The sequence below is a fragment of the Sinohyriopsis cumingii genome, chromosome 4, assembly GCF_028554795.1.
Source record: "Sinohyriopsis cumingii isolate HCF-2022 chromosome 4, ASM2855479v2, whole genome shotgun sequence".
Classification (NCBI taxonomy): Eukaryota; Metazoa; Mollusca; class Bivalvia; order Unionida; family Unionidae; genus Sinohyriopsis; species Sinohyriopsis cumingii.
The window spans coordinates 16,267,635-16,289,930 of record NC_142964.1 but is presented as its reverse complement, the minus strand read 5'-3'; the positions used below and the strand labels follow the sequence as shown (position 1 = coordinate 16,289,930).

At 37.0% G+C, this 22,296-nt stretch overlaps 1 protein-coding gene across 4 annotated transcripts in view; it reads left to right on the top strand.

The window, feature by feature from the left end:
* The window catches only part of LOC149800683 (arrestin domain-containing protein 3-like), a 32,402-nt gene extending 14,276 nt beyond the window's left edge, over positions 1 to 18,126 (top strand). The window contains exons 1-8 of one of the 4 annotated variants that reach the window (XM_089954713.1): positions 5,965 to 6,887; positions 8,854 to 9,030; positions 9,467 to 9,589; positions 10,990 to 11,213; positions 13,615 to 13,797; positions 14,942 to 15,124; positions 16,450 to 16,571; positions 17,460 to 17,600. In XM_089954713.1, coding sequence (XP_089810839.1) covers positions 8,925 to 9,030; positions 9,467 to 9,589; positions 10,990 to 11,213; positions 13,615 to 13,797; positions 14,942 to 15,124; positions 16,450 to 16,571; positions 17,460 to 17,469 — 951 coding nt within the window. In that variant the 5' untranslated portion in view covers positions 5,965 to 6,887; positions 8,854 to 8,924 and the 3' untranslated portion in view covers positions 17,470 to 17,600. Of the gene's footprint in view, positions 1 to 5,964; positions 6,888 to 8,853; positions 9,031 to 9,466; positions 9,590 to 10,989; positions 11,214 to 13,614; positions 13,798 to 14,941; positions 15,125 to 16,449; positions 16,572 to 17,459 lie in introns of those variants that run through there. The other 3 variants (XM_089954711.1, XM_089954715.1, XM_089954714.1) reach the window with 3 other exon arrangements.
* Positions 18,127 to 22,296: the final 4,170 nt, after the last annotated feature.

Genomic DNA, 22,296 nt, shown 5'->3' with positions numbered 1-22,296 from the left:
CCAAAGGGACATCCGTCATTTGATGATACAATCCAAGTACCGAGAAGGATATTCAAGAAACATAACTACCCATGTGTGTGCTTGTGTGTGTGTGTGTGTGTGTGTGTGTGTGTGAGACAGAGACACAGAGAGAGAAATGGTTGTCATGTGTCGAAACTATCACAATCTTCGTGTGTGTGTGTGTGTGTGTGTGTGTGAGAGAGAGAGAGAGAGAGCAACGGTTGTCATGTATTGAAACTATCATTATCTGCGACAAGTTATTCATTTAAATCAGAATCGCAACATAAGGGAATGTTAACTTCTTTCAGATTTTAGTATTGGTTAAGAATTTTTCAAAACTGGAGATAAGACTTTATGCCTATATCCAATCGCTTGTCTAATTGCTTGGAAAAATCGGATGTTCTGTAGCGCCCGGATAGTGGATTCATGGCTTCATCTAGTCCTCACAAGATGCAGCAGTGTTAAAAATGTGTTGGTCAGAATGTAATAGACTTGAACTGCAACACACACACACACACACACACACACACACACACACACACTCTCTCTCTCTCTCTCTCTCTCTCTCTCTCGGGGCCGCGAGTGGTCTAAAGCGCTCTCCGTTACGGATCACTGCCATCTCACCTCTGTCTGCGTGGGTTCGAGTCTCGGATTCGGCTAATGTGGGTATGTGAGAAAGCTTGCCAGTAGCTTCTCGTGGGTCGGTGGTTCTTTCCCGGGTTTTCCCGGGTTCTTCCTCCACCATTAATACTGGCCGCCATGTATAGCCTCTCGTGTGCTGAAAAATGGCGTTAAACCCTACAACAACAACAACAATTCTCTCTCTCTCTCTCTCTCTCTCCGTGGATTCTTTTCATTTTTATCAATCCAACTCAGCTTTCAGTTTTTTTATTTGTGAAGTCTGATAAATTGTCGTATTTGTTTTGGTTTTGTTTTTGTCATTCATGGCATTCTATATTATACGCAATAAACATTATATAATCATATTGCCGTCGTTAATGTAAATCAACAATACGTCAGAGTATCATAGATATAGTTTTACACGTAGTTATATGTGAATGTCGGGGCAAAAAGCAATGGGCGTAGCTACATAAATGTATACTTTTGCTTGGTTGATATAAGTGTAAACAAAAATATTCAAGAAGGTCTGACCAATCATGATGTTGACAGTCATATGACGAAGACAACTTTGACTATGTGATATGGAGCACACGGTTAATTCCCCCACCTGCTCCTAACCATAAAGGATCTGGATGACTGCGAGATAGGTTGAGTTAGGTGCGGTCTGACTCAGTGCTCCATAAATACCTGAATTAATCGTTAGTCATAACATGTTTTGTTAGTCCGCCATCTGTTATCATATTGTTTCGATAAATAATGTCATTTAATAAACAAATCTGCTAAATTACATGTTACGGTACGCGTAACAGGCAAATCAAATATTTCTAACAGGCATAATATTTTTACAAATTTTAAATGTAGATCAACCATCATATGTTACGTTTTACTGAATCATATTATTTCATTATATACCTCATGGGGAACCTCATTTATACATGCAACTTTACAGGTCATTTTCGCACAAAACCAGTTCGTACCGGGGTCGATTCAATTCGGTTGTTTCGGCACATTATATAAACTGCCCACTATAGATTACTATAGATCATTTTCCGATACTAATTTTAGCTGGCCAAACTTATCTCATAGACACATCTGGTATGGTCATGCGTATTTGACCTAGGGCAACTCGAGTTACCTGGAATCAGGTCACAATTAATAGGTCCAGTTCAGTACCCGAATGTAGTTCTAGTCTATTTTTAGAACAGTTTTTTTCCTCTCTCATTTTGATGGTGATGCATTATTGGTAGGGATTAAACGGTAATTGTTTATTCTTGTTGTTGTTGTTGTTGTTGTAGGGTTTAACGCCATTTTTCAGCACATGATAGGCTATACATGGCGGCCAGTATTAATGGTGGAGGAAGAACCCGGAAAGAACCACCGACCCACGAGAAGCTACCGGCAAGCTTTCTCACACATCCACATTAGCCGAATCCGAGACTCGAACTTACGCAGACAGAGGTGAGATGGCAGTGATCCGTAACGGAGAGCGCTTTAGACCACTCGGCCACTCGGGGCCCCTGTTTATTCTTGAGAATATAGGCTCAGGGTGTGGTTTTCCGTGTGTACTTCGGCGACAGTGCACAGTGAGTAATAAAGCCTTGGTGATGATCCGTAAGTGAAATCTGTGTTCTGTTTACATGTTGCTCTGTAAACAGTCCAACCTCTCAAGAAAATGCAGGTCAACTTTACCGTGAAGTCATCTTTGAATGTATTTTAGATTAACATATGATTTGTATTGATTGTCACACAGTGGAAAGGCCAGAAATTGAGAAACAAATGTAGAGAACATATAGTAAAATTAACTGTGGTCTATGTCCACCTACACGCCTTACATGATTAGAAAATGTGTCATTAGACCGCCGCTGATAGTAGTAAACAGTAATATGCCAGCCCAAGAGTATCAGAGTTAAACAATGCATTTCCTCAAGTATTTTTAACAATAATTTGGTATATATTGCTATATGTTACTGCATAGTGACTCTCATCGTAACTCTCCTCCCTCCCCGTATGGTAATAAATAATCCGATAATAAACAAGTTAACTTGTCTGACTAGCATCTAACATTGAACACCAAAATAGGAACATCACATATCAAACAATCAGATTCCTCAAAGACTTGCCTATGATTTAAAACATTAAATGGGAAACAATGTGAACCACAAAAACCGCCCATAATACACCAGACTGACTGCAATTTACTTCTGGAGAAAGGTCAATAGAGTTCATGTACATTTAGACAAAGGAAAACGTGAATGTAGAATTATTATATAAAATAAAATTACCTCGATAATCCATGCTCTCTCTCTCTCTCGTTTGTTTTGTCTTTTCTCTTTTCAATACACCATTATGATTTCTCATATAATAGAACTTTGATTGTACTTGAGGCATGTACCTTTATGTATGACCTGAACATGTAAAGATTTGCTATATATATTTTTCATTCACACAAACTCTCATCTTTTTATCCTTAGGGAAAACAACTAACATGCGCAATTAACTGCGTTCTCTTTGAATTAATAACAAAAGGGTTATGACTCCTGTAATCAACATGAATCAAAGCCTTAATATAAATAAACGAAGAATGTCACTAATCCGCTTTGAAAGAAAGACTACAGGCCGCCAGGGCCGACAAGAGGGGGAGGGGCAACGGGGATATATCCAAACAACACTTTTAAATTTTAAAAAAGAAAAATTTGGTTTGAATAAGAACTAAGAGAGGCCCGGGTGTAATGTTTGAAATACTTATTGTTCCTTTTCAAAGACATGAAAATATCAGCTTTGATCCTTGACTCGATTAGGGCTTACGTTTTAGTACCCTTTTCTGTGCCGTGAAGCGGACTTTGTAAATTTTAGATGCAACTTACAGAGTAAGGATCTCAAACTCAAACCACCCTGAGAGCCGCATGAGGGCATGTTCGATGGTCCAAGGACCACATCACGTTCATGACACATTGTGACGAAAATAATTTTGCGGGCCGCACGATACGGTTTGGCGATGCCTGTTTGAGACCCCTGTTGTAGAGGGTGTGCTCCACACTAAAACCATCGGCAGAATTCTGCAGGATACGAACAAAAAACTGCTTACTTGAAAGGCATCTTTAATTGTAGTTTTCAGCATTGCCTGATATGTGTTATGTTATTTTGGGCATCATTTGTATTCAAAAAAGTTGTTAAAATATGCAAAAACGTGAAAAAAATTTGGTTAACACATTTCTCTTCCCAATGTTTTAATTTTACACTTAATTATATTTACCTAAACAACTCTCTCTCTCTCTCTCTCTCTCCTTCGACCGCTCCGGTGGCCTAGTGGTTAGAACGTCCGTCTTGGAAGCACGAGGTCGTGGGTTCGAACCCCGGCCGAGCCTTACCAAAGACTTACAAAAATTGTACTAGCAGCTGCCTCGCTAGGCGCTTAGCATTAAGAGATGCAATGCAATTTTGAATTGCTCAACGTAACTGGGATAATGGGAAATATCATAATGGAAGCAAATGTAAATTAGTCTATTTGGTTTAGTTGTTAATACTTTTTAATAATTTTTTTTTAAATAACAAAGATTTCCTAAATGTAGATATGTTCAACAGTAAGGAATATTTGATATTTTCTTTTGGTACCCGTCTGTCATGAAGTGCAGTTGTAATGATTATATAATGCCATATACATGTTTTCTTTATGTAAATGGAATTTACTATATTCTTTGTAATTTAAGTGTTTGGTAGCTGTCCATACATTTTTTTCTTCTTATCTTTTCGTATCATTGGCATGTTTCTTCTCCTTCTTAAGTGACAGTAGAATATTTCACCCATACAGGATGGAATGTTGTGAGTTGTCAAAATAACAATAGAATACTTCATTCTTGGAGGATGGGACGTTATGAGTTGGCTAAAGGACAGTAGAGTATTTAATTCTTACAGGATGGGACGTTGTGAGTGGGCTAAATGACAGTAGAATATTTAATTCTAATAAGATGGGACGTTGTGAGTGGGCTAAAAGAGGGCTAAATGGCAGTAGAATATTTAATTCTAATAGGATGGGACGTTGTGAGTGGGCTAAAAGAGGGCTAAATGGCAGTAGAATATTTAATTCTAATAAGATGGGACGTTGTGAGTGGGCTAAAAGAGGGCTAAATGACAGTAGAATATTTAATTCTAATAGGATGGGACGTTGTGAGTGGGCTAAAAGAGGGCTAAATGACAGTAGAATATTTAATTCTAATAAGATGGGACGTTGTGAGTGGGCTAAAAGAGGGCTAAATGACAGTAGAATATTTAATTCTAATAAGATGGGACGTTGTGAGTGGGCTAAAAGAGGGCTAAATGGCAGTAGAATATTTAATTCTAATAAGATGGGACGTTGTGAGTGGGCTAAAAGAGGGCTAAATGACAGTAGAATATTTAATTCTAATAGGATGGGACGTTGTGAGTGGGCTAAAAGAGGGCTAAATGGCAGTAGAATATTTAATTCTAATAGGATGGGACGTTGTGAGTGGGCTAAAAGAGGGCTAAATGACAGTAGAATATTTAATTCTAATAGGATGGGACGTTGTGAGTGGGCTAAAAGAGGGCTAAATGACAGTAGAATATTTAATTCTAATAGGATGGGACGTTGTGAGTGGGCTAAAAGAGAGCTAAATGACAGTAGAATCTTTCTTTCTTACAGGATGGAACGTTGTGATTTGGCCAAATGACAGTAGAATATTTATTCCGTACAGGATGGAACGTTGTTAGTGGGCTAAATGACAGTAGAATATTTAATTCTAATAAGATGGGACGTTGTGAGTGGGTTAAAAGAGGGCTAAATGACAGTAGAATCTTTCTTTCTTACAGGATGGAACGTTGTGATTTGGCCAAATGACAGTAGAATATTTATTCCGTACAGGATGGAACGTTGTTAGTGGGCTAAATGACAGTATACTATTTGTTCCCTTACACGATGGAATACTGCGAGTGGCTAAAGGACAGTAGAATGTTTCATCCTTACAGGATGGAATAATTAACACACTGAAAATTCTTGTATTCCATTTTCAAGGATTAAATTGATCTAATGTAATTTGATGTGATATCAGTAAAGTCAATATCAACACCATAAGTGTTTTCTTGCATGGGCATAATTCCTGGCCCAAACCCAAGCACGTGTGAAAGTGAACACCACATTCTGTTACAATGAGTATATAGCAATTTGGCAAAAAGTAATTTTGTGTATATGTACATTTATTGTTTTGTGCTCAAACATGTTTGGTCAAGCTGTAATGTGCCAAATGCACATTTTTCTGTGCTAATAGTTTTAAGCTAGATTTTCATTTTCTACATTCAGATAAAATGTACAAAAATACAGCAATATAATAGAATTTGTATCAAACGAATGGTACATAATTTTGTATGCATTCTTTTCGTCCTAACATATTTCGTAAGGACGGTATATAAGTTGGTTATTTGATAAAATATTAATCAAATTAAGTTCTTAAGATTACAGGGTACATACTTTAAATGTAACAAAGAAGGAAGAGAAAAATAAAGAGATGATAAATAATTATGTACTGTACGTGATGTAGGTTGCATATACTGTACACCTCTACTATAAAAATGTAAGCCAAACTGACTCTCCCCCCTCCCCCACTGCACGTTGCTAACATAGGATAGGTAGAAATGTGCCTGTATTATCTTGAGGGTAAACAACGCGTCTGCTGGTTTTAAACTGTTTAGTTAAGTACGCTCTGCTCATGATTGGTCGTTTCCGATAACTTCGTGCAACTGTTCCTTATGATCAATAACGAATAAGTAAAAGTTACTTCATCCCGATTTAACCATTTTCACATGCATTTGGATACTTACTTCTTGTTCACATGCAATGGTCTATTTATTCCTTATTCCCAATTCAGTATGTAATTGGTTACAACTTGGTTAATGCAGATTAAAAGCTATTTAAGGTATGCATTGCATGTAAAAATAGTTGAATCGGGAATAAGTAACTGATTACTTGTTACGTGACAAAGAACACAGGTGTAGACGGCTTGTTTACCAATAAGAAATATTAAACAGTCGGGTTATAAATAAAAGCTAGAGTCTCAGTGCTCAAGTATCACTTTTAGAAATCCAAGACATTTAAACAGAAAGTTTTATCTTTGTCTGCTTGTGAGGTACACTAATTCATATTTACGTTGTTTTCTTGCCTAATTTCATTGAAGAGGAAAGGAAAACTGCTGGTGTCTTGTACAGGACAAGGAAAGAGTAACATCAGACATATACTTGTTGGAAGTATCGTTTTACGCGTGAGTTTATTTATTTTATACGAAACTAATATTTTAGTTGAAACAATAAACATTATTCAAGATAAAAAAAATACTGTGTGATTAGATTCTAAACAAATGCGTGGAAATTCGTTAGACAATGAGATCGTCTAAATTTCGACTTTATCATTGCAAAGAATTATTGAGATTTTATGGCCACTCGTTGTCCTTCTATGTGTTAATGATGTACATATTACTTTGGAGAAAAATATTGAATCTTGCTAACATTAAAATCTTTAATCTACTGATTCAGACATGTCTGGTTTTTGTATTTGATCTTTATTCAATAAAAAACAGTAAAATTCTCACAGCATGAAGAGGTAAGATATGCACACAAAACTGCATACGTGTTTTGAGTTTGGCGTCAGGATCGAACTTGATATGGCGATAGCCATGAGGACGAAAAATATGAATGTGCCATATCAAACGAGTTCTTTCTCCCGACTCATTACAAAACAAGATTTCCGTTTGGGTATTTATTACAATCCCCCACCCCCGTTACACTTTTAAGTATTTTTAGCTTTACTGTATCAATGAAATTTAAAACGAGTGGGGTTTATACGTCCGCCCATTGGCAGAGATTGATATGCTCCGATGCCAGTTCTGTCCGTTAGGGGATTTTTTCGGGGAGGGGGGTGTTTGGGGCGCACAGTATATTTAGTTCTACAGAGTACCTTCACCAAAACTATGTGGATAGCTTGCATTTAAAGTAAGGAAGAAGCTTGTCAATTTCGGGATTAAACCGACAAATGTCAAGGTAAGTCCGGGTTCCCTTGCATGAAAATGAAAATTGTTTCCGCACAATAACATTAGTTCTACATCACTGACTTAATTCAAACTTTTTGGTTTGTTTGCGCTTGGGATAAGAAACTGCCTATCAATTGGGGGTGTGGTGTAAAAAAGCCCAAGGTAAACTTTGTAAAAAGAAAAATGGTTTATGCATAGCACAATGTACATATCTACCGAAGTTTCTGGATGATTTTGCATAACGTCAAGGACACTATGGCTGAAGAAGACAAATAGTTTTTTTTGCATAATTATGAAAGCTTTATACCGTTTAATTTGACCGAAATTTCTTAGAGGCTCGAACTTAAGGTGTAGAAAAGGCCTGTTAAATTTTGGGATAAGATCAAAGGTCAGGGTGATTGTGGCTCAGATAAAATGGGTTTTGTAGACTAACATTTTCAAAACATAAATAGATTATGGGTTATAAGACAATAACTGTTTCGGCACATTGATGTTAATTAGAGACCGCATATTTTTTATTATGGGTCCATGTCACCGAGACCACCTGGCCAATAAACAGCTTCAACTGGCATGCGCATTTTTGTACTTACGTACCTGTGAAATACGGGACAGTCGAATAATATGCCATTAAACTACTACTACTGCTGCTGCTACTGCTACTACTACTACTACTACTAACAATAATGGAGTAGAAGTGGTGTATATTGAAATACCCTACGAAGATATGTGGGTTTCTGATTAATGCTTTTATCATTGTAAAAAAACAAACAGAATGTGAATATTCGTTATTCATTTTTGGATTAGACCTTAATAGCGTTATAGTATTGTTATTTCTCTTTCTAGCCCCCCCCCCCCCCCCATCACCACCACCAAAATATCCTGCATGTAAAAGTCACAAAATGGGAAAGCCAAGTTACATCAGAGATGTGACAAAGATAAAACGAAAATATAAGTTTAACTCCAAGTCGTTTTATTTTGTAACAGTATCGGTCCAAATTCTAGTGCAATGTTGTTGCTGCTGTGACAGTGTCAATGGGACAGAGTCAATGTGAGGTGGCACTAATTAATATAGTAGCTTCAATTATACATTCCTAAATAATATTTGGCAGCGATGAAGCTTTGCAGAACCTTGTGGAACGTTTCTATGATCAAATCATTGTATGTATGAAAAACAAACAAACATGCAAATTCTATTTTGCAGACGACTTAGTACGCGTACAGATTATTTCGAATCTGCGGTCTGTACCCTGTAGTCTGTGCAGGTTTCAAGGTATGAAAGCTGACATTGTTTACCGCAATGACAGAAGGGTGTACTTCCCTGGTCAGATTGTTGACGGATATGTAAAGCTCTTAGTTCCTGATTCGATGAAAGTAGAAGGCAAGTTTTAATTTCCGTCTTCTAATGCAGAACAGATTTAAGATTTTAACGAATGAAACTTAAATAAAGCGGCAAGTTAATGATGTTCTAAAATATACCCATCACAACGCACCTCTCCCACACCATTGAGAGAAGAATGAGGATTTTAGATATGTACAATGTCTACAGTTAATGCACATAATCCATCAATATACATTCTCTCTCTCTCTCATAACAATACTTATTTCCAAAGAATTCTCTCTTTTGTTGTCCTGGACTTAGTCACCTATGGATTAGTCACGTTTTCTGGATTGCACGTCCTGTTTGTTGTGATTGTTCAATTGATCCATGAATGGCGATCAAAAGTATTCTGTTAAAGTAGATACTGTTTATTTTCCTATTATGAAATGAATTCGGAAGATTTGTTTTTTAAATTTTAATTTCTTTTTAATTCTAGCGATAAATGCACAATGTTGTGGTTATGCCATTGTATATTGGTCCGAAGGTATGGGAGATGACAGTACATCATACTCTGATAAGGAAACATACTTTGATACAAAGAAGGTGTTGCTAGAGAAAAGTAAGGACTGAATTCATCCCATGTCTATAATGTCTCCTTATATCACTATTCTTTTTCATGTTCTCCGTGAATGCCAGCCAAATGGTCAAAGCTGTTCTGTTCTATATTTTATCGAATTTTAAACTTCTTGCAATTGTAGAAGCACAAGTAGTAAAGTTTTATATACACATACTATTTGATAATGAATGAATTTCATAAGACACAACATCATGAAATGTCAAATTTTATTCAAAGGGACAATTTGTACTTTGCAGCAATCTCTCTCTCTCTCTCTCTCTCTCTCTCTCTCTCTCTCTCTCTCAGGCACATTGAACCGCAATCGCAACTAATCACTTGATACGAAATATGTATTGTTGTATTCTACTGTCTAGTCAGTTTCTGTTTCTTTTTTCACATTTTTATTTTTGATTTTGTTAAGTTTACCGACCATTATAAGATTTCAGACTAATCTTCTGTTACCAAATTATGGTTATCGGTTGCTTTCTAGAATACGAATCTTGGGTATGTTGACTGTTAAATTACATTCGATGTACGTTTTGAAAGCCCTTCATATATACAATATTATTCTTGTAAATGGTTGGAAATACGAATTTCATGCACATAAAATTTAGACAGTGCTTGCGACAGCTCTAAAATATGGGGCACAAACAGTTCCCTTAATTCATACAAGTTTTTAAAATGACTATCGAGTTTAAAAGTCAATGACAGCATACAATATAACGTGAATATAAATATTTTTGACAACAATACGGGTAGATGAAATGTTTTTAAATTATAATACCATGGCCCGCGATTACAGATATCGTCTCCATGAATTGATTTGGTGAATTACTGATTGCAACAAGCAATAAACTGACGTATTTTGAAATACATGACTTGCAATTTAGTATGCAAATTAGGACAACATTCGGGGCCTAGTAATAACAACTTTCAAATGGTGTTAAATATTCATTGTCAATCTTATGCTTTGTGCACGAACTGGATGTTGCCTGGTGTACGTGAAGTTTGGGTAACGTCATTTAAGCCGTGATTACGTTGTGTCCCTTTGAAAGGTATTGATATGTATTAGTACGACCTCTACAGAGGTGGCCAGATCACATAGAACACGTTTAGGGGAGTCTCCATATTTAACAGAGAGGGACAGACAGACAGACATACAGACAGAGAGAGAGAGTTTCATTTGTAGCCCATTTCTTTTAGTTCAGGTTTATCAGTGTAAACGCTCAAGAAAATTTGTAACTGCTAACAACGTTCACACATCTGGTTTGAAGTTCGCGATAAAGGTAAAAGTATAGCTACGACAACCTTAATTTTACTTCTATCACTACACAACTTTACGGAACCTTTGCTGTTTTCTTTAGATATTTGGTTTGATTTCCCCGTGCATTCGATTCTTTCAGAACCGTATCAGCAGAAGTGCTTGAAACTAACTCCGGGTGTCTATATATATCCGTTCAGTTTCCAACTTCCTCTCGATATTCCGAACTCATACCGAGGATTTTCCGGTTTCGTTCGCTACGAAGTGACGGTTACTGTTGTGAGACGCCGGGCATTCAACATATCGAATAGCGTTCCGTTCACGGTCATCTCCCATCTTGATCTAAACACATTGCCTTATGTGAACGTAAGTTTATTCATAGAACGACAAGTTAGTGTATGAAGCATAAGTTTAACCAAGCCTTTGCAGATCACTAATGACTATCATCTTTCCTACTGAAAATTAGCCCATATCCCTACTGTTGAGGAAGGACGATTGAACATGTTTTCAAAATTACATTTGTTTTGTTGCAAGAGGTATTTATTGACTGTATGTCCTTGTTGGACTATCCCTTTTCTCAGCATATAATAAAAGTGTGTCGCAACATGAGAAATGTTGTATCCGACGCACACAATGTAATTAGTACAGTTTGCCCGATAGTGTTGGACTGCTTTACCATCTGTACTCACGATGTGAAGAAAAGAAATCACTACAAGGAGGGTTTTGCTATCGATTCCGCTACTTGAACATGCATAGTTGGATAGAGAGGGTCTGCTGGGACGGCGGAATCGTGCAAACTAGCAGCATTTGTTTAAAATGAAAGAATAAAACGCATGATCTAATACTGTATAAAAAAGTCAAACTTAAATGTTCTGTGAAAGTATATTTTCCAACAAAGGCATTGAAATGGGTTCAGCTTCTACTATCACGTGGACTTTGTAAAGAAGCTGGCGATTTCGGTTCTGAACTAAATTTGTCAGTGTCACTTTTGAATTAGATTGCAAATAAATGGTATCACCTAAGAACATAAGCAAAATCGTATTGTGACTTATATTTTAACTGTCCAATGGTCAGATATTTTTCTTAATCAGTAAAAGAAAGATAAATAACAATGCAAGAAGTATGATGAGTTATCTAATCGTGTTTTTTAAAATACACGTGCACCATAATGCTTTGGAATTTCAATTATTACCAGTATCTTATAATTGTATTTCTAAAAGTTATTTCCAAAGATTTTTATATAGTTTTCAGTGTTATTGTCTATCACCATTTGTTTGATCATTTTCCTTCATTGTGGAATGTCATGAAAGGCACCAGAAGTACCGGAACACAAGCTACAGTACTAGTCACTATAATTAGATTAGACGAATATTAATGATAATTATCTCTTAAGCACATGAATTAAGCAAGGTGTTTAATAAATAATTAAATAGTTGTTATTCCGTGTGTTGAACCGTGGACCAGATGAACTGACCGGAAATGTGACAAAGACCATGAATTAGATGCCAATTGTTGCCCTCTTTACATATTGAGTTTTGCAAGCTGAACAGTTTGGTGATTTTTGCAAGGGGGCATGCAGTGATTCAGTGAAACATCATTTGGATAATTTTGTAACTTCATGGCCGTCTTCCTCTCGTAGTGTCTCCACTGTTTGTTGTTCTTAGTCCCCTACGACTGAAGTCTGGTCACATAAAATTGATATTTACATTTAAGAATACTGGTTGGTTACACAATTCCATGGGATATAAAATAAAAACGTTTTAATTTTAGAAATCTAAAGGACGTATTGAATAGCATGGATAATTGTGGCTGTTACTTTCATGAATAACGAGTCCTGCATATCCAAAAACGTTAATGTGTTGATTTGGAATACGACATATGCTAAATTGTTGATTTGGAATACGACATATGCTAAATTGTTCTATATTATGTGTTTGAAGCTTAGCAGCTGGAGGATATTGCATAATGTTGAAAGCTCATAAGTTAACTTCGTTGATATGCATCCGAATAATTTATTTTGAGACTACATTTATTTTTTTAAAGAAAACCAGAATATAATGATTAGATTAATCTTCTTTATAAAAAAAAGAACAAAATCGCGGAAATCAGTTACACGCACGCATAAACAGGTAGATCTCCGAATTGATTAAAGACACCGGACCTCATCCCTATTATTGGCGTTACTTACACATTACTTAAATATAACGGGGAACATGGAATAAGTGACATAATGCTGGTCCGAACTGCGCTACCTGTATGTACGTGATAACTATTTATTGTGATGGGGACAGGTCAATATGTGGATATACGACGCTCCACCCCCCCCCCCCCCCAAAAAAAAGAGGCCATCTTGAGCATTGAAAATCTGCTATCATAATACACTCTGCTTACAAATCATCAAGATATAGTTAATACTACTATATTAGAACTGTTCATAAATTATGATGCGACACTTCTTGTTTTTGTTTATTTTGCCATTCTATCTGCAAACATTTACGGCTAACCGTGGACCGTAATTTCATTTAAGTCAGGTGTCTCAAGCTCAATGTACCCCGAGGGCCGCAAGATGTCATTTTCGATGGCCCAAGGGCCTCACCATCTTTGTTATCTATCATGACACCTTGTGACGCCAATCATTGGCGGGCCACATGATACGGCTTGGCGGGCCGCGTGTTTGAGACCCTTGGTTTAAGCAGTCATAAAAGTAAATTAGACAAAGAGATTGTCAATTTCCATTCTATTTTTTAATTTATTATCTGAATTACAGACTAAAGGTATAAATGAAGAAGAGAAGACAGTGAATCGTTTTTTCGGTGTTTCTGGACCTATCAGAGCAACAATCACCACAGATCGTCTAGGTTATGTTCCTGGAGAAGCCATTACTTTTACCGCCGAAATTACTAACAAGAGCGATACCAACATGCGTCCCTGCGAAGCAGCGCTGTCAATGGTGAGTCCTGGGATGATATAATGTGCTTTATACATTTTTTGGCGTGATGCAAATCTTAGAATATCAGGTTTAAAAAAAAAACAACGAATATACGGGTTTTAATGGTTATTTTTTTGTTGTTGTTGTAGGGTTTAACGCCATTTTTCAGCACACGATAGGCTATACATGGCGGCCAGTACTAATGGTGGAGGAAGAACCCTGAAAACCCCGGAAAGAACAATCGACCGACGAGTAGCTACCTGGCAAGCTTTCTCACAGAACTGTATTGGCCGAATCCGAGACTCGAACCCACGTAGACAGAGGTGAGATGGGATCAGTAACAAAGAACACTTTATACCACTCGGCCACTCGGGGACCCTAATGGATATCTTTTGTAAATGTAAAATGCAATGCATATTTTTCACTCGCACCCCATATAAATCCATTTTTTGTGGATAACTAATATATTGGCTTACTATTTTCTCACGTGAATCCACAACAGATCATGTTAATATAATAAAATGAGTTTGTCAAACATAGAACATTAGGATTGTTTAGGAATGAATGATTTGAAAATAATAATCCTGTGATATCAGGACTATTAGTTTCTATCAAAACGTAACATTTTATTCATCGCTTTTTCCTTTTACCGTAAAATGGAATGCTCTAGATTTTAAGACACTGTGCTCAGCAATAGTCTTTATAATGTTCTTTAAAACAATTATAACTAGAACATCAATTAACTGAAGATTACTTCTCCAAATCTGACAATACTTTCAAGTTAGGGGCTGGAGCTGAGTCCATAACTACTTCAAATACAAGGGCTTCTACCAGTAATGGTGGTATAATTCTTCAGATGAGATACATTTCTTGAATCTACATACACCGTCAAACACTCCTTGGATGTAGCTGTGAATGGGGTATCCTTCTTCCAATCAATAAAATCAGCTTTCTTTCTTCTGGTTGATGATATGTATTTGCTATCCATATACATGATCATTCATTTGGACATAAAGAATGCCATTTTATATATATGTCAATTATTTATCTTCCTTCAGACTTCCTGTACACCTGAAAAAGGCGTACTGACTATAAAGATCAGAGATATATATGCAAGATCAAAAATAAATAACTACGGGAGAAGTTTGTCTTATTATTATTTCAGAGGGTCTGCTGTAAAACTCACAGTTGCAGTACGACAGGAAGTTACATTCTGTGCAATCTCATCGGCCCAGCGATACCAAGCGGCAGGTCATGTCTATGGGAGAGACAAAGGCTTCCGATTCCCCCTTTGCCTCCGTCCTTTTTGCATGGGTGTAAACTTATTGACATCGAGTACTATGTCTCGGTAAGAATTATTTAGATTAAAGAGTTAGCTATGAGATTCTATTGTATGTTCAAATGTTAACATTCAGTCCACGTGATACAAATCATTGTTATTATATAGTCAGTAGAAAAGATTTCTTTTTTAAATGCTGAATGCCAATATTTCATAATTCTCAACATACTTGTTTATATTTATACTCAATACTATCATAAATATTGGTTAAAAATTTTCAGATTTAAAAAAGTGTTACCCATTTATGATCTGAAAATAATTCCTGGCACATTGAAAATTAAATCCATTAATTTTCGCTGACTGCTGCAAATATTTCTGTACATAATGATCTTCTTAGGACTTTTCTTTTCAAAACCGTTCAATCTGCCAAACCACTGAAGTCTCTTAATTAAATATAGTCCCTACTAGACGACTTGTTTGCCGTAATATTAGCAATAGTCTGTACTAGGCGACTTGTTTACCGTAATGTTAACAATAGTCTTTAATAGGCGACTTGTTAGCTGTACACTCTACTAGGTGACTTGTTAACCATAATATTAACAATAGTCTCTGCCAGGAAAGTTGTTAACTTTAAGATTTCTAATGGTCTTTAATAGGTGACTTGTTAACCTAAATATTAACTATAGTCTCTACCAGGAAGATTATTAACCGAATATTAAAATAATAGTCCCTTCTGGATGATATGTTAACCGTAATATTAACAATAATCTCGATTTGGCGAGATGTTAAACATGATTTTAAAAATATACCCCCTATCAGGTAAAATGTTAACCGTAATATTTATAATGGTCTCTTCCTGTCAACTTGTTGGCAGTAATATTAACAATAGCCTCTACCAGGTGACTTGTTAACCGTAATATTATTAACTCTCTACCAAGCAAATTGTTAACAGTAATATCAAATAATAGTCTCTGCCAAGCGAACTGTTAAGCGTAATATAAACAATAGTCTCTACCAGGCGACTTGTTGACTGTTATTTTAAGAACAGTTCATACGAGGCGACTTGTTAATCGTAATAATAATAACTACAAATCTTAAAATCGCTAATATCTAAGAAAAGAAATATTTGGCCACAATTTGTTGCAAATACTTCTACCAAAGTAGCGGACTGTCCATACACCAGTTATATGTACTACGCAATGTTGTGTGATGCTAATATTAGTCGAATTATTCTAAGCACCATTATATGTTTCCAAAACTTTTAACAACACATTTCAGCTCAGAAATCATTTCCGAACCAACATCTTTCTTAAGTTATGTGAAATTCTGTTTTCTCTCTGCCTGTTGTTGAGCTACATGTTCAGCCGACTTTAATGAACTCTATTTTCCTTCAGATCACTGTTAAACCGTGTGGGCACAGTTCTTCGTTGTTCGTGCCGCTCATGATTGTAATTGGCACCATTCCTCTCAAAACGGCGACAGACATTATCCGTAAGCATCAGCAATCCTCGCAGAAGTAAGGATGTTTTCGTCTGTGAGCTCTTATGAAATTTGAATGACAAAAATAAAGATTTGAATACGAAATGTCAGTAAAATAGAGATAACAGCTTTCAGAACCACCATTTCACTGTTTTCAAATTATTATTGTTATTATTATCATTATTATTATTATTATTATTTCAAGTTTATGAGACGAATTAATTTACTGATTACATGCATTTGTATTAGATTGGTAATGTAATTTACATCATATAAAAGAATCCAAATGTCTTTCTCCGATCAGGAATTAAAGTCATTCGCGATATATAGATGTCATTTTCTGTTCGACATTATTACATATTGATCACTTAATTCGATCTTTTTATCCCACAATATGAAATAAATATATACTGGCGACAAATATAAAGAAAATAGGAACACTGCATATTTCAGACATTTTATTATTATTATTATTATTATTATTATTATTATTATTATTATTATTATTATTGCATATATGTATATTCATGTAAATATAGATTTGATATATGCAAAGTCAGGTGAATCAAAATAGGAACCTCAAGATAAATAAAATCAATCTGAATAATAGGTAAACGCCAAACTGGATACATAATCAGATGCGTCAGAGAAATGTCCTTATATAAGTAAAATAATTTTACTCATGATTTCTCTCAGACCTTCAGTAATACCAATTAAGCTAGCAAACATTGGAGGTACCGTACAAAGTTCTTTCACTTTCAAACAGAAGTTACTTAAGAAATAGGTTATATATATATATATATATATATATATATATATATATATATATATATATATATATATATATATATATATATATATATATATATTCATTCGTCTTCTTTTTCTTGCCCTTTTACATATGTTTCACTTTTGTATATTTCAGCACAACTTGAATTCAGACAAGGACAGCTTATAAAGAACGACTTGTCCACGCTGTACCCATTTTACAGCTTTAAGAGTTCAATACCTACCCACTCAGTTCAGTCCCAGTCGGCTTCCTCTTTGTGACCTTGAGAAAGGCACGTAGCTCAAATTCTTCGGCGTGATGTATTTATTAATGTGTTAAAAGTGTCGTTAAAATAGAAATAACGTCCTGAAAGAGACTTAGGCGTGACTTAGCAAACCACTGAAAGAAGCAAAGCAACGGGACATAGGCGTGAATTAGCAACCCACTGAAAGAAGTAAATCATATAGGCTATGATGATCTCATTCTCCAAAAGAGCTTTGGAAGAAGGTATTAAATTTACTGTACAAAGTAAGCAAGGTTATAAATTATAAGTAACTTTGCACGGGCCATATGAAATCCATTTAGTATCATTTCCACTAACTCGAGTGTTTGGCACAGGTTAAGGAAATAAATCCGTGATTGGATAATATGCGCAGAAATACAGCGTAGGGTCTCAATAAAACATTGAGCTGCTTCTTCAAACAATGAAGGCAACCTACAACTGGATAATATGCAATAACAACGAAATCAAAAGATCTCTGCACACTACAGTCTCCTTTTTGAGAATGTAAATAGTCTACATGAATAAAGAGCATAAATGTGATCTCTTCGAATTGCAATTTCCTTTCCCCGTTTGGTGCTTTAGTGTATATAAGTTGGGCCTATGTCGATAAATTGAGAGAATGTGGATTTGTGGTACGAAATTGAAGCCAGAATAGAAAATCTCTGATACTATCTAGTTGATGAGAGGTCAAATATCAATTTGTTGTATATTGGTTTTCAAATGTTGTCTTTCTCGTGTTTTTTTTTTTGTGTTGTTTCTGTTTGTTTGTTTGTTTGTAAGAAAATAATTCGGCTTTGATGCATCCAGGCGTGTTGTCAAATTATCCTTTAAAAATCATATATAGATAGAGAGAGAGAGAGATAGATGAAGAGGCATATATATATATATATATATTATATATATATATATATATATATATATATATATATATATAAATGTAGGCAGGTAGATCAATGATGAATAGGTTAACTGATAGATTTTTGGCAGATAAGTATGAATTAAAATATGCATTTACATCAAAATATATTGTGGAAAACAAGAACAATTTGTGCACATTTGTCCACAGTCGAATTTCTCATTGTATAAAAAGGACATTGTCTCGAATGGCATAAAATCAAAAAACCTGCCTAAGACGAAATTTATTATTGCCCATTCTCATATATCTATCCCTACTGGGTATTAGCGAGACGAGATGGGTTCACTCTGGACAATGAAGAATGGTGGCAGGAGAGATGCTACTGTATTCAAGACATGAGGAAGATAATGCGCCTTATACAAAGGGGGGTGGGGCTCTTGCTGTCAAAGCAAGCATATAATGCACTGATAGGATGGGAACCACTTGGGCCCAGAATCATCACGGCAACGTTTAGGACCAAGAAAGAGAAATTAAAGATGAACGTCATACAGTGCTATGCTCGAACAATTGACGGTGAAGAAAAAAATAAGGACCAGTTTTACAACAGAGTACAGAATATAGTATAGAACTTAAGAGACAAAGACATCAATATCCTCATGGGTGACTTCAATGCCAAAGTTGGGTCAGACAATACAGGGTATGAACAAGTCGTGGGGATCCACGGCCTGGGCGAGGTGAACGAAAATGGAGAGTGATTCGCAGACCTTTGTGCACTGAACAACCTGGTCATTGGGAGTACCATCTTTTCCCACAAAAGAATCCACAAGAACACATGGATATCATCAGACCATCGGACAGAAAATCAGATTGACCACATCTGCATAGCCAAGAAGTTCAGAAGATCCCTGCAAGATGTGAGGGTGAAGAGGGGAGCAGATGTGGCATCTGACCACCACTTAGTTGTCTCAAGGCTGAAACTGAAGCTGAAAAAAAACTGGATGGGCACAAAAGAGAAGAAAACAAAGCATAACATCAGCCTGTTGAAAGATGCAAAAACTAAAGAAGAATACAGACTGACGCATAACAACAAATGCCAAGTGCTATAAGAACTTCTTGAAGATGAGGAAGACAATGCAAACAACAGATGGTAGAAAGTTAAAGAGGCAATAAAATCAACATGCCAAGAAGTACTAGGCCCCATGAAGCACCAGCAGAAAGAATGGATTTCAGCCGAAACATTGCGCAGAATTCAGGAGCGTAAACAGAAAAAGTAGCAGTAACCAGCAGTAGGACAAGAACTAAAAAAGTAAAGGTACAAAAAGAGTACACTGACGCCCACAGAGAAGTGAACTGAAGCATCAAGATAGACAAGATAAACTATGTTGAAGGAATGTCAGCAGAGGCAGAAGAAGCGATCGGAAGTGGAAACATGAAGAAGCTGTATGACATCACCAAGAAGCTGTCCGGCAAGTACAGCAAAAACAGAGAGACCCGTAAAGGACAAGCAGGGAAAGACCATAGCAAGTACAGAACACCAAATGAATAGATGGGCAGTAAATTTGGAAGAACTGTTGAACTGGCCAGCTCCATTAAATCCCCCAGAATTTCACCCAGCCAACGCAGATTTCACCATAATCTGTGACAATCCCACCAGAGACTTGATCAGGAAACTCCAAAAGCCATCACCCAGCTGAAGAACGGCAAGGCAGCTGGACCTGATGACATCCCAGCAGAAGCCCTCAGAGCAGATTTAGATGCTTCAGTGGAAATGCTATACCACCTCTTTGAGAAGATCTTAGATGAAGAAGAAATAGCGTCACCTCATCAAGATTTCAAAGAAAGGCGACCTCAGCCACTGCTCCGACTATAGAGGAATCACACTCACATCAGTACCAGGGAAAGTCTTCAACCGGGTCCTCATAGAGCGGATGAAGGAGGCAGTTGAACCACAGTTACGAGATGAGCAAGCAGGCTTCCGGCAGAACAGATAGTGTGCGGACCAAATAGCTACTCTTCGCATCATAGCCGAGCAATCGTTGGAGTGGAATTCTTCACTCTACATCAACTCTGTCGATTATGAGAAGGCATTCGACAGCGTGGACCGAGATACACTATGGACACTTCTTCGCCACTACGGCATCCCAACCTAGCTGGTGAACCTGATCAAGAACACTTACAACGGAATGTCCTGCAGAGTCATTCATGCAGGACAGCTCACAGACAGCTTCCTAGTGCAGACTGACGCGAGGCAAGGCCGCTGGCTGTCGCCGTTTCTCTTCCTTCTCACCATCGACTGGATTATGAAGACGTCCACTAATGGGCAGAAAAATGGGATCCAGTGGACATTGTAGAGTCAACTTGAGGATCTGGTCTTTGCCGATGACCCAGCACTCTTGTCCCATAGTCAGCAGCAAATGCAGAACAAGACCGACGTACTGGCAGCCACGTCAGCACAAGTTGGCCTCAACATCCACAAAGACACGACCAAGATCCTCAAGATCAGTTATGCCAGTAACTACCCAGTCACACTGCAGGGAAGTCCCCGGGAAGAGGTGGAGTCCTTCACGCACCTGTGCAGCATTATCAACCAGCAGGGTGGCACAGACGCAGATGTCAAGGCAAGGATCGGAAAGGCGAGAACAGCTTTCATACAGCTCTAGAACATCTGGAGCTAAAAAAGAAATTTCCTTGACTACCAAGATCAGACTGTTCAACTCCAACGTGAAGTCAGTCCTACTGTATGGAGCAGAGACCTGGAGAACCACCAAGTCGACCGTAAAGAGAGTTAAGACCTTCATCAACAGCTGCCTAAGAAGAATTCTCCAGATCCGCTGGCCAGACACCATCAGGAACACCAACCTTGGCAGAGAACCTCTCAGCTTCCGATACAGGATGAGATCAAGAGGAGAAGGTGGGGTTGGATAGGACACACCCTACGTAAGCCGCCAACCAACATTACCAGACAGGCATTGAAATGGAATCCTCAAGGCAAGCGGAGAAGGGGACGACCAAGAAACATATGGCGACGTGACTTGAGGCGGACATCACTAAGATGGGTCACACCTGGAGTCAGCTTGAGGGGAAGGCACAGGACAGAAGCCTCTGGCGATCTTTTGTGGGCGGCCTATACCCCGGCAGGGGTGACGGGCAAAACTGATTCTCATATATCTGCTGTAATTTTAATTGTTTGCCGTGGGCTTGGGTGGTGGTGGTGGTGGTTGCCTCAATGAATCAGTAAGTCCAGATTTTCTGATACCGACAATTCATCATAGAAAACTACCTAAGATATGTTATGAGGAATATCATAAATACAGTTAAAAGTATACACTCACAGCAAATCTGATTCATTATTTCACATAACGGCGACTCAACGTTGAAAATCATTACGCATTTTGATATACATAGGTACTTAATACTATTTATATCGTACGTTTATAACACTTTCTGAAGAGATTTTCAAGCAATATTCTACTCTCTGCTGTATTTGTATTGCTTATTGTTAGGTGGTGTTTGGGGTCCTAATGAATTGGTAAGTTCAGATTTTCTAATAGAGATAAATCGACAAAATTGCATACATTCACATAAAATCAAAAAATAGTTTTCTTTTGACCATTTCAAATAGGGTGTACTTATTTATCTTTAAATCGCATATTTATTGACATTCTGATGTGACATTTCTCTCTCGAAGAATTAGAACGAAGTATAGAGAGCTATTATGATAATTAGGGATGATGATTATTTGCATAAATTACCAAGCATTTCCCAACAATACATATCTAGGATAACAATGAGATGCTTAGAGTGGAATACATTAAGATGTATATTCTTAGAAACGTATCAATAAAATATACAGT